Below are 16,681 nucleotides of genomic sequence, written 5' to 3' on the forward strand. Positions count from 1 at the left end.
CCACTGGGCTCTGGGTTGGTGTGGTTGCCGGGGTTATTGTTAGTTTGCCCTCTATTACTTCCTTGGTTAATCTCTTATTAGGCGGTTCCTCAGGTGTTCCTGAAGAACCTCCTCCTTCCATTCGTTCTCGCCTACCTTCGCGAAGCGCGCAATTGCTTTTCCATCTGAGGTTCTGCTGTACAGCATAAACCTCGACAGTTTGCAGCATTTGTAAACTTTTTCGTTTTTTCATCAAACGCTATTATTTTTTCATTTTTCAATAAACATTTTTTAGAATCTTGTTTTATGGGGAGGGGCTTGGCAAACTGTTTTCCAATGAAAACAGTGCCATGGGGGTAGGGGTTGTTGGGGAATTTGCTTAATGTGTGTGTCTGCTGTGTTAGTTGTTTTTTTCCTTGTTTGGGGAGGGGAGTCCAGGGTATTCTCTTTTTTTCTTTTGTGCGTGACTTGAGTGTATTCCATCAGTTCTATTTGGTCTATTTTCGCTTCCGTACTTGTCTTGGTCGTTTGTTGTTTTTCTTTTTTTTCCTCCCCTTTCGCGTTGGGTACACTTGGAGGAGGCGCTTCTTCTGTACTTTTTTCCTGGTACAATTGGATCGGACGTGACCCTTTTTCTACACTTGAAGCATCTGGGTCTTCGTCCCTCCACCGAACTCTCATGGACGTACCATCTTCATTAAAAATCCTGTCAGGCAGGCTCTCCAAAATCTTGTTCTCTGCCTGTACTAGGAGTTCCAGAGTCTGGCCCCTCCATCGCACCGCCTCCTTCCTTCTCATTTGCAGTATGGATATTTCGCGTTCCACATTATGCAAGACCGCCGCTGCTACCCACATGGTGTCGTACCCTCTGGGTATGTCTTCAACTATACCTTTGCGGTTCGCTTCCCATGTACGAGGGTAGCAGCATGATGTCGTCGTTTTTAAGGGTCAACGACGACACCTCTTTCGCCACCTCTGCCGTGTCAAAGTGTGCTTCGATCGTGGCACTTCGTGCACTCTCACTATATGGCGGATTTTGTCCCACACCGGGCCAAGCATTTCTCAACGATTTCATTTTTGACTTCCATGATCTTTTTTTCTTTAAAGTTGTACACTTTATAAATTACAATCCTTTCCTTGATCTCTTGAACTTTCGCTTGTGGCGGCACAAGCCTTATCTCTCCTCCTTCTACTTTTACCAAGTTCCTATATTCGTACAGTTGTTCAATTTTGAATTCTATTTCCAACATGGCGCCGCCCACCGCGGCCGAGAATGACTGCCTGGGTACTTGCTTTTCCTCTTTTTCACCTTTTCCCATCACGGGAAAGTCTTCCTTCGACGTCAGGTCGAACTCCATCTCTGAAAGTTACCTTTAAGGTAACAAGATATGGTTAGTACAAAATTTTCTGCCCCGTAGGGCGAAAATTATCGTTTTACAACGGGTACTGTTCAGAACAGTTTACACAGACAATGATATTACAACTTCGAATTCTCTTAAATAGCAGCAGCAAATTTCTCACAACGCAAAACGCAAACAAGAAGCAGCAATATGACTATCAGATTAATGACTTATCTCTTTATTACGATTATAGAAAATCAATACATAGAAGGGACGAATACAGGACATACATACAAAAACATTTAAGAGATTCGATTAAAAGATTCGTTTGGATTCGTTATAAAGTAATAGTTGCATAACTAGTATGACAAACACTTGTAGATGACCTTTGTGGTTTTACTGGAGCTTTTACACCCCGGCAATTGTTGAGGCCCTGCAGCTTCCACTTCCTCTTTCTCCTCCATGGTCAAGCTGGGTTTCTCACACCCACCTTCTTTCCACTTCTTTCCATCTTTTCTCATACACTCCCCGCGGCAAGGTCCTCCTCTCCAGTCCCATCTTGCTCCTCAGATGATATCTGAAGTAGGTGAGCAAGCCGGGCCCGGAGATAAAGGACCCTGTCGCGGCTCCTTCCATTCTCGTTCTCCACATGCATTCCTTACCACTGCAACCGTGCAGTGAAAACATGCCTCACCTTCCTTCGAGAGTCCAGTTGGCGGTATCATCTTAATCATAGACTCAGCCGACAGCTGTACTCGTCCCAGATGCGATAACACGTGTTCTGCGTAACTTATCAAGTCGTTCAACTTCCGACAGTGAACGACAGCGTGTTGAACGGTTTCATCGTCCAACCGCATCTTGGACATGTCGGTGGCACTGGAACTCCGTGCCGCGATAACTTCTCGCGAACAGGTAAAGCATTCCTGTAGCACTGCCAGGTCAGGGATCTTGGAAATTATCCAAATACCCCGACCTGAACGTTTTCTTAAACACAATTGGCAAGCTGGTCTTCATTCAAACCCAGAGCCCCTCCTAGGACGTCATCGTTTTTACCTTCTACCAGCCCTCTATAAAATACGAGGTGGTATTTCCGCAGCCGGCCTTGCCCGTCTTGTGGATCAGCGTGAGTGCCTGTCGGCACTCCTTTTGCCATAGAGTCAGATTCCATCTTCTGATGTAACCGGGTTTAAAATTAACTAAGGAGGCTGGTCTCGGGAAAAATCCCTCTGCCAGCGGACTCCACACCTTATCACCTTCCAGGTGGTGCCAGAGATGTCTTAGTCTCAACGCATGTCTGCGCATCATCAACCAAGGCATCCCTAACCCACCCTTTAACGGTTCTTGACAGCACACGGAGCGTCTCACAAGAGGCCTTCCTCCTTTCCACAAAAAGCGAAAGAGGACTCGTTCCAACTTGTTAAGCCATGAGTTGGGGCAAGGGACGACAGTCAGGCGATAGGTGATTACAGATGCAATAAACATCTGCACCACCTCCGCCCTTCCTTTCAAGGACAGAGACCTTCCGGACCAGGTCCGTACTATGGCCTCCACCTGCCCGTCACCTCGCTCCAGTTCTTCTCCGTTTGGGAGTCCGGTCCAAACCAAACTCCCAGCACAACTTAACAGGGCCATCCGTCCAGTGTCCCACAACACTGGACGATATCGGCTTGTCCTCCAGGTGCCGAGGCGCAGCCGACCGATTTGTCCCTGTTAACCTTTGCTCCTGCCACCGCCTCGTATCCTCTGATAGCCTCCTCTACACAAGGTAGTTGGGCCTCTTTGGACACGATGAGGGTGATGTCATCCGCATAGGCAGTGACCGACCTCCCACCTCCGATTTCATCTGAGTTGCCCCAGCCTTTCCAACCTTCGCAGTAGTGGCTCAAGAGCCAATACGTACAAAAGTGGTGACAAGGGCGCACCCTGACGCACTGAACACTTGATCGAAAACGGTTCCGTTAGGTAACCGTTTATCTGGACGGTGGACTTGATGCCGCTGTACATAGCGGAGATCCACCCGCGGAATTCGGGACCCAGTCCGGTCTTGGCGCTTAATTTTGTTAGTAGATAAAAAGTTTAGCCCGCCACTAATGTCTATATAAAGCGTACCAGCTGTCGGCCCCTTAGACTTTTTTTGTATTGTCATCAGAATGGCTCGTACAAAGCAGACAGCACGTAAATCTACCGGAGGAAAGGCTCCTCGTAAACAACTTGCCACTAAGGCTGCCAGGAAGAGTGCCCCAGCAACTGGCGGTGTGAAGAAACCCCATCGTTACAGGCCTGGTACCGTAGCTCTGCGAGAGATCAGACGTTACCAGAAATCCACTGAACTTCTGATCAGAAAACTTCCCTTCCAACGTCTCGTTCGTGAGATCGCTCAGGACTTCAAGACCGACCTTCGTTTCCAGAGCTCTGCCGTAATGGCTTTACAGGAGGCCAGCGAGGCTTACTTGGTCGGCCTTTTCGAGGATACCAACTTGTGCGCTATCCACGCCAAGAGAGTGACCATCATGCCCAAGGACATCCAACTTGCCCGCCGTATTCGTGGTGAGAGAGCCTAAACTGAAAATGATGCAGCTAATACTTTAGCCCAACGGCCCTTTTCAGGGCCTCTAAATCTTTTCGTAAAGTTCTGCTAACCCTTAAGATGGTATGTTTTCGTGTTCTCGTCTCGTGAATTGTTTATTCGAAATGTCTTTGATACTTTGTTCTGAAGCTGTGCATTAGATATTTTGGATCTCTTCGGTTTGAACGGCAGTTTTTTTTACATAATTTCTAGGTAAGTAAAAAATTTGAAACTTCGTATACTGGTAGAATGTGTTTATAAAACATCTTTTTCTCTTGGCTTTATTAAGAAAATTCTATAGTTTGTAAGATATTTGTTGGTTTTTTTTTTAATTTCTGCAATTTCAACTAATCACTGACGTCTATTGAGGTAAAAAAAAACATTCTAGCTGAAACTAGAAAAGAGAAAAAAAAATTACGTGCCGTATGAATATGTCCCTCGTTTAATTTCTCTATTATATATTCGTTTAAGAAACAGATTGGGTTTATTTACATTTCTGAAAAAAAAAAAAATACCCTTCCCCCCACGGGTGACAATTTCATATGACACCAGTAGAAAAAACTGCCGTTCAAACCGAAAAGATCCAAACGGTGTACCTGAAATATTTAAGATATCACTACAAGGTATTACACAGGTAGTTAAGTATAGACGTGGCAAATGAACCCTGACACCGCTAGAAAAAAACTGCCGTTCAAACCGAAAAGATCCGAGATTTGATATTTTTTTCGTACTTCTGTTGTGACGAACGATTTAAGCTTTTAACTTATTCGTTCCAATTTATTTGGCACTACGTACTTTAACTATGAGAAGCCTTTTCGCTTAGAAAATAATGTAAATATTTTCAAACGAAAAGGTGAGTTAAGGGCAATTTGGCTGCTGTTTCTAGCACGTCACTGTCATGTGTATTGATGTTTTTCCGTATAATTGCTGGCATAATAAGCAACAACTAAAAGATTTGCAATTTAAATGCTCAGTCATGGCCTTCGAAGTTATGCGTCTTATGAAAAGTTAATTTTTTTGAACCCACCTCCCTCGGTCAATATAAACATCCTCAGTCTGCTGGGTGTTGACAACTGTGGGGAAACTGAATATGAGAAGAAAAAAACACGCAAACGAACCGGGGGAGATTTGGCTGTTATTTCTAGCACTTCGCATGACCACTTTAACTCCCGGTCAGCAAAGAAAGAAATCCCAGTCTAATAAGTTTTAAAAAAGTGTAGAAAACGAATATGAAAAATTTGTGCAAACGAACGGTGGTGGGTGGGGAGAAGATCTTCGGAAAATTCTCACCATCCGATATTTTCCCTCTTAATAGAAAGTTTATACTACTGTTTTTCAAATGGCATAGCTTACGATTATAAAGAAATTTGTAAGAGAAAAGTTTGGGGATTTCCATTTGTTTTTAATCACAGCCCGTTTTTTTTGTGAAAAAACGGTTTGGGAAAATTTTTATCCTTTCCCCCACCTTGATGATACTAATGCACCACACGGATGACCCATTGTATTGTCCCCATCTGTGTTAATCCTTATGGATAATAAAGAAATTTCCATTGGTAATATAAGCATCAACAACAAAAAAAGGCCGTGTGTGTGTGTCTAAGAAAACATTTTCTAACAGAAAGTTCGCTATTTAAAATGATCTTTTTACCTACCTATTTAGTTTTTGGATTTGGTTTGCAAGATTCTTTATATGAGTTCGTATGTTGAAGCATATTCTGTTGTGTCTGGGGAGAGTCATTTTCTTTTTGTGCCTTATATCTATCTATCTATGTATCTATCTATCTATGTATCTATATCTATCTACCTACCTACCTACCTACCTATCTATCTATCTATCTATATATATATCTATATATCTATCATAAAATTTCGAAGGTAATACATTCATGAACCGATCGTAAGATATTTTAAACTTTTTAAATAATCATGCTTTATACATTTCGTTTTGGGATTTGGTTTGCAAGATTCTTTACATGAGTTCGTGTGTTGAAGCATATTCTGTTGTGTCTGGAGAGAGTCATTTTCTTTTTGCGCTTTATAATTTAACACACCGGTAACATTTCCACTTATTCCTTATTTTATTTTCCTAAAATTTTCGTTGCGTCTTGCAAACCTTTTCAATAGTTTTTGACTCTGTCCGTTATTTAAACTGCGTTCCCTTTTGTTTGTTTGTGCACCTGTGTGTGGGTCAGTGTGTGTGTGTGGGTCAGTGTGTGTGTGTGTGTGCCTATACATGCATGTGTATGTGTGTGCATCTGTATGTACGTATTCTGCATATTCATGTGCTTACCTATTTTTATTAAAAATCAGTGGATAAATGCAAGAAATGACATCAGGCTCTCCAATATCTTATAATAAACAGACACAATCAGGGGCGGAGAGAGTAGGGCTGGAAGAAAATCATAAATCTTCAGATTTGGCTGTTATTTCTAGCACTTTCCATGACCACTCCTGTTTCATTGACACGGGGTCGGCTATCCTGTTCTTTTATCTTCATTTGTTTATTTGTCCTTATTTAATTTTCATTGTAAATATCATTATTGTAAAAAGTCCCATGTTAACCCCAAACATTGTATTGTCCCCATCTGTGTTAATCCGTATGGATAATAAAGAAATTACATACATGTATTTCAAAATTTGGTTGAAAGAAATCCCAGTCTAATAAGTTTTAGAAAAGTGTAGAAAACGAATATGAAAAATTTGTGCAAACGAACGGTGGTGGGTGGGGAGAAGATCTTCGGAAAATTCTCACCATCCGATATTTTCCTCTTAATAGAAAGTTTATACTACTGTTTTTCAAATGGCATAGCTTACGATTATAAAGAAATTTGTAAGAGAAAAGTTTGGGGATTCCATTTGTTTTTAATCACAGCCCGTTTTTTTTGTGAAAAAACGGTTTGGGAAAATTTTTATCCTTTCCCCCACCTTGATGATACTAATGCACCACACGGATGACCCATTGTATTGTCCCCATCTGTGTTAATCCTTATGGATAATAAAGAAATTTCCATTGGTAATATAAGCATCAACAACAAAAAAAGGCCGTGTGTGTGTGTCTAAGAAAACATTTTCTAACAGAAAGTTCGCTATTTAAAATGATCTTTTTACCTACCTATTTAGTTTTTGGATTTGGTTTGCAAGATTCTTTATATGAGTTCGTATGTTGAAGCATATTCTGTTGTGTCTGGGGAGAGTCATTTTCTTTTTGTGCCTTATATCTATCTACCTACCTACCTACCTACCTACCTATCTATCTATCTATATATATATATCTATATATCTATATATCTATCTATCTATATATCTATATATATATCTATATATCTATATATCTATCTATCTATATATCTATCTATCTATATATCTATCTATCTATATATCTATATATATATATATCTATATATATATATATCTATATATATATATATATCTATATATATATATATATATATAGATATATATATATATATATATATAGATATATATATATATATATATTATATATATATATATATATATATATATCATAAAATTTCGAAGGTAATACATTCATGAACCGATCGTAAGATATTTTAAACTTTTTAAATAATCATGCTTTATACATTTCGTTTTGGGATTTGGTTTGCAAGATTCTTTATGTGAGTTCGTGTGTTGAAGCATATTCTGTTGTGTCTGGGGAGAGTCATTTTCTTTTTGCGCTTTATAATTTAACACACCGGTAAAATTTCCACTTATTCCTTATTTTATTTTCCTAAAATTTTCGTTGCGTCTTGCAAACCTTTTCAATAGTTTTTGACTCTGTCCCTTATTTAAACTGCGTTCCCTTTTGTTTGTTTGTGCACGTGTGTGTGGGTCAGTGTGTGTGTGTGTGCCTATACATGCATGTGTATGTGTGTGCATCTGTATGTACGTATTCTGCATATTCATGTGCTTACCTATTTTTATTAAAAATCAGTGGATAAATGCAAGAAATGACATCAGGCTCTCCAATATCTTATAATAAACAGACACAATCAGGGGCGGAGAGAGTAGGGCTGGAAGAAAATCATAAATCTTCAGATTTGGCTGTTATTTCTAGCACTTTCCATGACCACTCCTGCTTCATTGACACGGGGTCGGCTATCCTGTTCTTTTATCTTCATTTGTTTATTTGTCCTTATTTAATTTTCATTGTAAATAACCCTTTCGATTTTATTGTAAAAAGTCCCATGTTAACCCCAAACATTGTATTGTCCCCATCTGTGTTAATCCGTATGGATAATAAAGAAATTACATACATGTATTTCAAAATTTGGTTGAAAGAAATCCCAGTCTAATAAGTTTTAGAAAAGTGTAGAAAACGAATATGAAAAATTTGTGCAAACGAACAGGGGTGGGTGGGGAGAGGATCTTCGGAAAATTCACACGATCCGATTTTCCCCTTTCAGGAAAATAGGTTAGATATCCTTTTCAAACGGCATAGATTACGATTATAATGAAATTTGTAAGAGAAAAGTTTTTACAACTCGAGTGGAGAAACGTGAACCACGTAAGTCGGAATTTCTGTTTTAACGGGGGATTTTCCAATTGTTTTTCATCACAGCCGTGGAAATCTATTTCTTATCTTACAGCATAAATGTGTTTATGGGGAGAAAAAAAACTGAAAAGTATACGTGCGAGGATTGTTCTGGGATGTGCTAGTCGTTGTAGGATCGACTACTTAGGACTAAACGATGATAGCCAAATCTCCCTTAAATCACACTTTTTCCTCTGAAAATATTTACATTTTTTTCTTTTACCGAAAAGTATTTTTAAAAAAAAAAAAAGGCCAAAGATCGGTCCGGAGGGCGGGAATTTAAAAATATAACTTGTGCGGTCTTCCTGATCCGAAACTGTTCTCCCTACCCACTGGAAAAAGATTTCCTCAAAATCCTTTAAAATTGTAATCTATGCTGTTTTAAGGGTATTTGTATAAACTTTCGTGAAAAGACACCAATCTTTCCTGGAAGTTAGGGAAAAATCGGATCGTGTGAATTTCTCGAAAGCCATCTTCCTCGTTCCTTTGCCCAAATTCTTCCCATAATCGATTTAGAACTTTCAACAGACTTTTATTTACATTGATCAATATTTTTAGGTAAATTTCGATACATCTACACTGTTAAAATTTTGAAAATTCAATCTTTTCACCCCCATCCATTATTCATAATGTTAAAATATCGGAGAGGTCAATGCTGCGAGTCATCCTAGTGACTCATAAGGGATATGGGGTACTACTAGCGAACAGTGGTCACGGTGCGCGCACTCGCGCCTGCTAGTCGTAAGTAGTCGATCCTACGACGACTTTTTAACCCTAACTTATAATTTATTTACTTAGTTGAAAAAATTATCAATTTTGCGTTTTATTTACCTTGTTCGAAAAACACTTAATGTGTAAAAAATTATATACATTGTTTCAAAAAATAATTTATTTTACTTGCGTTTTATTTACTCTGTTCGAAAAATATTATTCAATTTTCTTTGATATGTATTCAGCCTTGAGATACAAACATAAAAGCGCAAGTCGTACCAGGATATGTAAAATGATTCCAGTAATAAGTATTTTCTTAGATGTTTCAATCATCTTAAATCCCAGTAATGGACCACGCGTGAATTCGGCTGTAAAACGTCAATATATGTGAGTGACATGAAACATACATCACCCCAAACCTTTATCCGAAAAGCCTCGTCCCCTCGCCTCAAAATAGGCATAAAAAGTGGTCCAGTGGAGAGAAAAAATATTGAAGATTTTCATCGAGATCGTCCTCCCATCATATCTAACACCGTAGTGAACAAAATATTGGTAAAATCTATTAGATGGAGAGTCCAACTGATGCTAGCTGTTCTTCACTCCTGCTCCAGAGCGTCCGCTTGCGGGGTCATTCCGAAAAGCTCTACCTGCGACGATTTCATCTCAATCGAAGGAGAGGAGCTTTCTCCGTCCGGCTTGCGGATCCGTGGAACAAGCTGCCAGACGAGATGGTGAAGATGCCGACGACCGCTTTGTTCAAAGCCTCCCTTGACCTCAAGTGGCCTGAACTCTTTACATGAACACCACCCTGTACTTAACTCCATGTCCCCCCACATGGCCTTGCTATCTGCTTTTGAGCCAAATTAATTAACTAACTAACTAACTAAACAGAAATTCACGGGTGGCCGCTGTGCGAAAAGCAGGTCTTCCCCGCGCTGTGACAAAAGATTTAGGAAAATCCAGACGGAACAAAAAAGAAAACTGTAAGTGCGCCTACATAAATTACCCATGTATACTTAAATAGAATCGCAAATAAAACCGGCAAGGAGACTATGTGCAGAGAATTAGGGGCCCTGAAAAGGGCCGTTGGACGAAGGCAAACGCCATGAGCGAAAGCGCTTACTTGGAAGCCTTCTGGGTCTTCTTGGGGAGAAGAACAGCCTGGATGTTGGGAAGGACACCACCCTGGGCGATGGTCACTCCGGACAAGAGTTTGTTCAACTCCTCGTCGTTACGGATGGCCAACTGCAAATGACGGGGAATGATTCTGGATTTCTTGTTGTCTCTGGCAGCATTTCCTGCCAATTCCAACACTTCGGCAGCCAAATATTCCATCACAGCAGCCAAGTAGACTGGGGCTCCGGCACCAACACGTTGGGCATAGTTTCCCTTACGGAGAAGACGGTGGATACGACCGACAGGGAACTGAAGTCCAGCACGGGATGAACGGGTCTTGCTCTTTCCCTTCACTTTTCCTCCTTTACCACGTCCAGACATTTTCAGAGTTCGATAATAGTTCGCAAAAAACAGGGCAGAGAGAGCTTTTTGCCCTTAAATACTGCCCCCTCGGCTCCAGCAGTCGAGAAGCAGGTGAAAATTAGCGGGCTTTTGTCACGTGACACAGTTGTCAAATTCTAACCAATGAAAATGAACGGCGCGAATTTACAAAAATGTCCATCTGCTGAGCCTACCTGACAGCTATAAATAGAGGAGATTCAGGGATAGCAACATCGTTCGCCAGTGACATCATGCCACCAGCACCAGCCACCGCTTCGAAAGGAGCCAAGAAGGCTTCCAAGGCCAAAGCTTCCCGTCCCGCAGGAGACAAGAAGCGCAAGAAGAAGAGGAAGGAAAGTTATTCCATCTACATCTACAAAGTAATGAAACAAGTCCACCCCGACACTGGCATCTCCAGCAAAGCTATGTCCATCATGAACAGTTTCGTCAACGATTTGTTCGAAAGAATCGCTTCTGAATCCAGCCGTTTGGCTCACTACAACAAACGTTCGACCATCAGTAGCCGTGAGGTGCAGACTGCTGTCCGTCTGCTTCTCCCTGGTGAGTTGGCTAAACACGCCGTCTCTGAAGGGACCAAGGCTGTTACCAAATACACCAGCAGCAAGTAAATCTTGCTTTTCTCCAAAAAACGGTCCTTTTAAGGGCCACCTATATTTTCATGATTTCCAACTTTCGATTTTCTATTGATCTGCGATTTTAGTGCGTTTTTCACCAGATGAAGACTCTACTTAAGTCACCATTCTGTTCTATTCGTGTCAACCTTTCTAGTCAACACCGTGCATTTATTAATTTTTCCCTCGACTAGCGAGCGAACAGTGCGCGCTTTCGACCCCAAAAGGATGAAAGGCAAAGTCGACTAGTCATAAGTAGTAGATGCTACAACTATGTATAAATTCATTTTTTATAAAATAACTAGGGTTAGGGTTAAATTATTTACTTTCTTCGGAAAATATTTTGTGTAAAAAAAATTATATACATCGTTTTAACAAATTTATTTACTTAGTTTAAAAAAAATTATTTACTTCGAGAAATATTTAATTTTCTTTATGTATTCAGCCTTGAAATACAAACAGGCGCAAGTAGGATAGACTACTTGCGACGCTAGTAGTACCCGAGTCTACTAAGTCCCCATTCTGTTCTATTCGTGTGTCCCACGAAGTCGATGCTAGTTTCTTTTATCCTTTCTAGTCAACCCCGTGCATTTATTAGTTTTTTCCTCGGTGTATAATAATCCGCTGTTTTTAATCTTCCATGTTTTTGATAACGTTATTAATCTTAATAGTATTTCTTTATTATCCATAAGGATTAACAACTGAGTAAATAGATTATTTTTTAAAAACAAACTAAAACTAGGGTAAGGGTTCAAATTTTATTTTAAAATTATTTACTTTGTTCGAAAAACATTTAATTTCTCTTAGATGTATCAATCATCTTAAATCCCTGTGTAAAAAAATGTTATATACATTGTTTTAAAAAATAATTTATTTACTTTGTTCGAAAAATATTTAATTTTCTTTGTATTCAGCCTTGAAATACAAACAAGTCGTTGTAGGATCGACTACTTAGGACTAACTAGCGCACTGGGACCACTGTTTGCTAGTAGTACCCGAGTCTACTAAGTCCCCGTGTCGCGAAGTCTGCTACTTTTTTATCCTTTCTAGTCAACACCGTGCATTTATTAATTTTTCCCTCGACCAGCCAGCGAACTTAACCATATTTTCCGGGGTACTACTAGCGAACAGTGGTCCCGGTGCGCGCATCCGCACTAGCTAGTCATAAGTAGTCGATCCTACAACTAAGTAAATAAATTATCTGCTTTGTTCGATAAATTTTCAATTTTCTTTATGTGTTCAGCCTTGAAATACAAACATAAGTCGTAGGATCGACTACTTATGTCTAGCTAGCGCGCACCTGTTCGCTAGTAGTACCCGAGTCTACTAAGTCCCCATTCTGTTCTATTCCTGTGTCCCACGAAGTCTACTTTTTTTTATCCTTCCTAGTCAACCCCGTGCATTTATTAGTTTCTCCCTCGGTGTATAATAATCCGCTGTTTTTAATCTTCCATGTTTTTGATAACGTTATTAATCTTAAGAGAGAGACGGAGTGGGAGGAGGGGAAAGCTAATGGTTGTGTGCGTGCTTGTTCTTGTCCACGCACATACAAGAACAAGCACGCACACACACTTTATTGCTTCTATTTAACTTCTGACCTTCAAGCCGGCTAGCCATCCACATGATAGAAATAACAGCCAAATCTCACAAAACTGCGATATCACGAAATTTATATGTTCGTCAAATCGCAACGATCTCTTTAAGGTATCCCCCAATCCGTTTATTCATATCTATATATATAAATTATAATTAAACGTATCTGAGAGATACTACCATGCTAGAGATAGCAGTCAAAACTTACACATCTGTATGCTTACTGAATTTACGTGAAACAAATTCTTTTCACTTTATTGTTTATTTAATTTCGATTTGCATATCTTCGTCAATTCGTTACGATCTCTTTAAGGTAAACAAATTGGAGGGAGAACGGGTGAAATTCGAAAATGTAGATTGGTTTCGCATATTCGTAATCTCTGACATCTAAAACGTAGGAATAAGAAAATTAATTTTGGTACTACTAGCGAACAGTGGTACCGGTGCGCGCACTCGCGCAAGCTAGTCGATCCTACGACTTTTTAACCCTAACCTTAGTTTGTTTATAAAAATAATTTATTTACTTAGTTTACAAAATTATTTACTTTGTTCAGAAAATATTTAATTTTCTTTGATATATATTCAGCCTTGAAATACGAACATACGCACAAGTCGTTGTAGGATCGACTACTTACGACTGGCTAGCGCGGGTGCGCGCACGGGGACCACTGTTCGCTAGTAGTACCAATGATTTTTTTAAAAATGCATTTATGAAGGTACGATATTAAAAAAAATGTCCAGTGTACACAAAGTAATTTTGGAAATATATTTCGAGGCCCTGGAAAGGGCTAAGTGGTTTCGTTACTTTCACTTAGGCCCTCACCACGAATGACTAAGGACTATTTATGTTCCAAAATGAGAGAGCAGTCCTCCAAAAAATTGAATTTTTAACCCTTTCATTACCAACCCGGCTCTGGCTCTGAGTACAAATGTCATGTTTCCAAAAGTTTTGAATTAAAATCTTCCACCAAACCTTAGTCACAATTTATGTTCCTAACACTAGCTTAATGATAACTAAATTATTTAACTAAATCCTTTTTTATATTTAACCCTTTTGATACCACCTCTGGCTCTGAGTACAAATGTCTTTGATTTCATAAGTTTTTGAATTAAAATCTTCCGCTAAGCCTTAGTCACAATTTATGTTCCTAACACTAGCTGAATGATAACTAAATTCTTTGTTATATTTAAAGTAATTGAAAGAAACAGAGCATCTCAATAGTAATATGGTAATGAAAGGGTTAAAATATATAATAGAGAAACAATTCTTAACCCTTTTGATACTAACCTGGCTGAAACCAACTCTGGTTCTGTAGTACAAATGTCTTGTTTTCATAAGTTTTGAATTAAAATCTTCCATCAAACCTTAGTCACAATTTATGTTCCTAACACTAGCTTAATGATAACTAAGTTATTTTACTAAATTCTTTGTTATATTTAACCCTTTTGATACCACCTCTGGCTCTGAGTACAAATGTCTTTGATTTCATAAGTTTTTGAATTAAAATCTTCCGCTAAGCCTTAGTCACAATTTATGTTCCTAACACTAGCTGAATGATAACCAAGTTATTTTACTAAATTCTTTGTTATATTTAAAGTAATTGAAAGAAACAGAGCATCTCAATAGTAATATGGTAATGAAAGGGTTAAAATATATAATAGAGAAACAATTCTTAACCCTTTTGATACTAACCTGGCTGAAACCAACTCTGGTTCTGTAGTACAAATGTCTTGTTTTCATAAGTTTTGAATTAAAATCTTCCATCAAACCTTAGTCACAATTTATGTTCCTAACACTAGCTTAATGATAACTAAGTTATTTTACTAAATTCTTTGTTATATTTAACCCTTTTGATACCAACCTGGCTGAAACCACCTCTGGCTCTTTAGTACAAATGTCTTGTTTACATAAGTTTTGAATTAAAATCTTCCACCAAACCTTAGTCACAATTTATGTTCCTAACACTAGCTTAATGATAACTCAGTTATTTTACTAAATTCTTTGTTATATTTAACCCTTTTGATACCAACCTGGCTGAAACCACCTCTGGCTCTTTAGTACAAATGTTTTGTTTTCATAAGTTTTGAATTAAAATCTTCCACCAAACCTTAGTCACAATTTATGTTCCTAACACTAGCTGAATGATAACTAAGTTATTTTACTAAATTCTTTGTTATATTTAACCCTTTTGATACCAACCTGGCTGAAACCACCTCTGGCTCTTTAGTACAAATGTCTTGTTTACATAAGTTTTGAATTAAAATCTTCCACCAAACCTTAGTCACAATTTATATTCCTAACACTAGCTTAATGATAACTAAATCCTTTTTTATATTTAAAGTAATTGAAAGAAACACAGAGCATCTAAAAACAAAATACAGTAAAGAAAGGGTAATAAGTGTTCTACAAATGAAAACCTTTCAGATCGGATGCAGCAGCGCACACATCACAATTTAGTTTATTTCGTAGATGTCATGTGCCAGTATGAAATGTGGGTGCGCCATTCAACGTTTGTCTCCTTTAAACTTTAAACTAAAAAGAAATGGAATCTCTGACAATTCGTTCCGATTCATTCGCAACTAAAGCTTCGAAATTCACTAAATATCACAAAACTGTGATCGTTGTGGTTTATTTGTGCTGCAAAACTGATGGACACATTTTCAAATCTTTCTATGTAGATGTAAGTTTGTGAAATTGCAGAGACCCATCTATATATATAAAGCTGGAGTTGTCTATGTATGGCAGGTTTGGTAGCCTTCCACTAACACTATCTCCTCCGAGACCCTGCGATGCAAGTTGATAAAAATTGAGAGTATGATAGAAGGCTTGTTCTTCATTCTGTAGAAGATAGAAATAAAATCGGACCATGTTAAGACCAAAAGTTATTTACATCAAAAAGGTGCTTTTTTTTCTATGAAAATGCCTATTTTTTTACGATTTCTTGACTGCTGTGTCGGCATTTTTCGGTGTATTTCAACCAGAAAAATGTTCACTTAAAGAGAATAACAAGCTACATAATGCTAAATTTTTACTTTTCAAAAATTCCAATTGTAAAGGGTCGAAATAAACCCGAGCAATGCCGGGCGATACTACTAGTCTATATATATATATAAAGGTGAAGTTGTCTGTGTATGGCAGGTTTGGTAGCCTTCAACTAACACTATCTTCTCAGAGACCCTTGCGGCGCAAGTTGATCAAAATTGAGAGTATGATAGAAGAAGGCTTGCTCTTCCTTCCGTAGAAAGAAAAATTCAAATCAGATCATGTTAACACCAAAAATTATTTACATCAAAAAGGTGCTTATTTATCATCGTTTAACGTCCGTTTTCCGTGCTAGCACGGGTTGGACAGTCCGACCGGGGTCTGCGAAGCCAGGAGGCTGCACCAGGCTCCAGTCTGATCTGGCAGTGTTTCTACAGCTGGATGCCTTTCCTAAAGCCAACCACTCCATGAGTGTAGTGGGTGCTTTTTACGTGCCAGGGGAGGCTGGCAGCGGCCACGGTCGGTTGGTACATTTTATGTGCCACCGGCACAGGTGCCAAGGGAGGCTGGCAACGGCCACAATCGGTTGGTACTTTTTACGTGCCACCAGCACAGAAGCAAGGCGGCGCTGGCATCGGCCACGTTCCTATATAATATTTGATTGACCAGAATGACTGGTACTAAATGAGCATTCAAGACTGGAGGTGAAGACTGTACACACTTCTGCATGTATGTATGTGTTTATGCATATAAGCACCCTGATCTGTTTAAAGGACATTAACACAAAATAAGTGCTAATTCAGGCTGAGGCAAATCAACAAACAT

The 16,681-nt window shown here is 39.0% G+C and overlaps 4 protein-coding genes across 6 annotated transcripts in view; 3 read left to right on the top strand and 1 right to left on the bottom strand.

Moving 5' to 3' along the window:
- The window catches only part of LOC115225437 (adhesion G-protein coupled receptor G6-like), a 176,499-nt gene that overhangs the window by 56,382 nt on the left and 103,436 nt on the right, over positions 1-16,681 (top strand). The gene's annotated exons all lie outside the window — the stretch shown is intronic.
- Positions 3,464-3,880, top strand: LOC115225113 (histone H3). Its single transcript, XM_029796056.1, has one exon. It carries the CDS (start codon positions 3,470-3,472, stop codon positions 3,878-3,880), a length of 411 nt encoding a protein of 136 aa, XP_029651916.1. The 5' UTR covers positions 3,464-3,469.
- On the bottom strand, positions 10,242-10,708 carry LOC115225371 (histone H2A-like). Its single transcript, XM_029796322.2, has one exon. It carries the CDS (start codon positions 10,646-10,648, stop codon positions 10,271-10,273), a length of 378 nt encoding a protein of 125 aa, XP_029652182.1. The 5' UTR covers positions 10,649-10,708; the 3' UTR covers positions 10,242-10,270.
- On the top strand, positions 10,894-11,417 carry LOC115225151 (histone H2B, gonadal-like). Its single transcript, XM_029796102.2, has one exon. It carries the CDS (start codon positions 10,900-10,902, stop codon positions 11,275-11,277), a length of 378 nt encoding a protein of 125 aa, XP_029651962.1. The 5' UTR covers positions 10,894-10,899; the 3' UTR covers positions 11,278-11,417.

The sequence above is a fragment of the Octopus sinensis genome, linkage group LG27 (genome assembly GCF_006345805.1).
Source record: "Octopus sinensis linkage group LG27, ASM634580v1, whole genome shotgun sequence".
Taxonomy (NCBI): domain Eukaryota; kingdom Metazoa; phylum Mollusca; class Cephalopoda; order Octopoda; family Octopodidae; genus Octopus; species Octopus sinensis.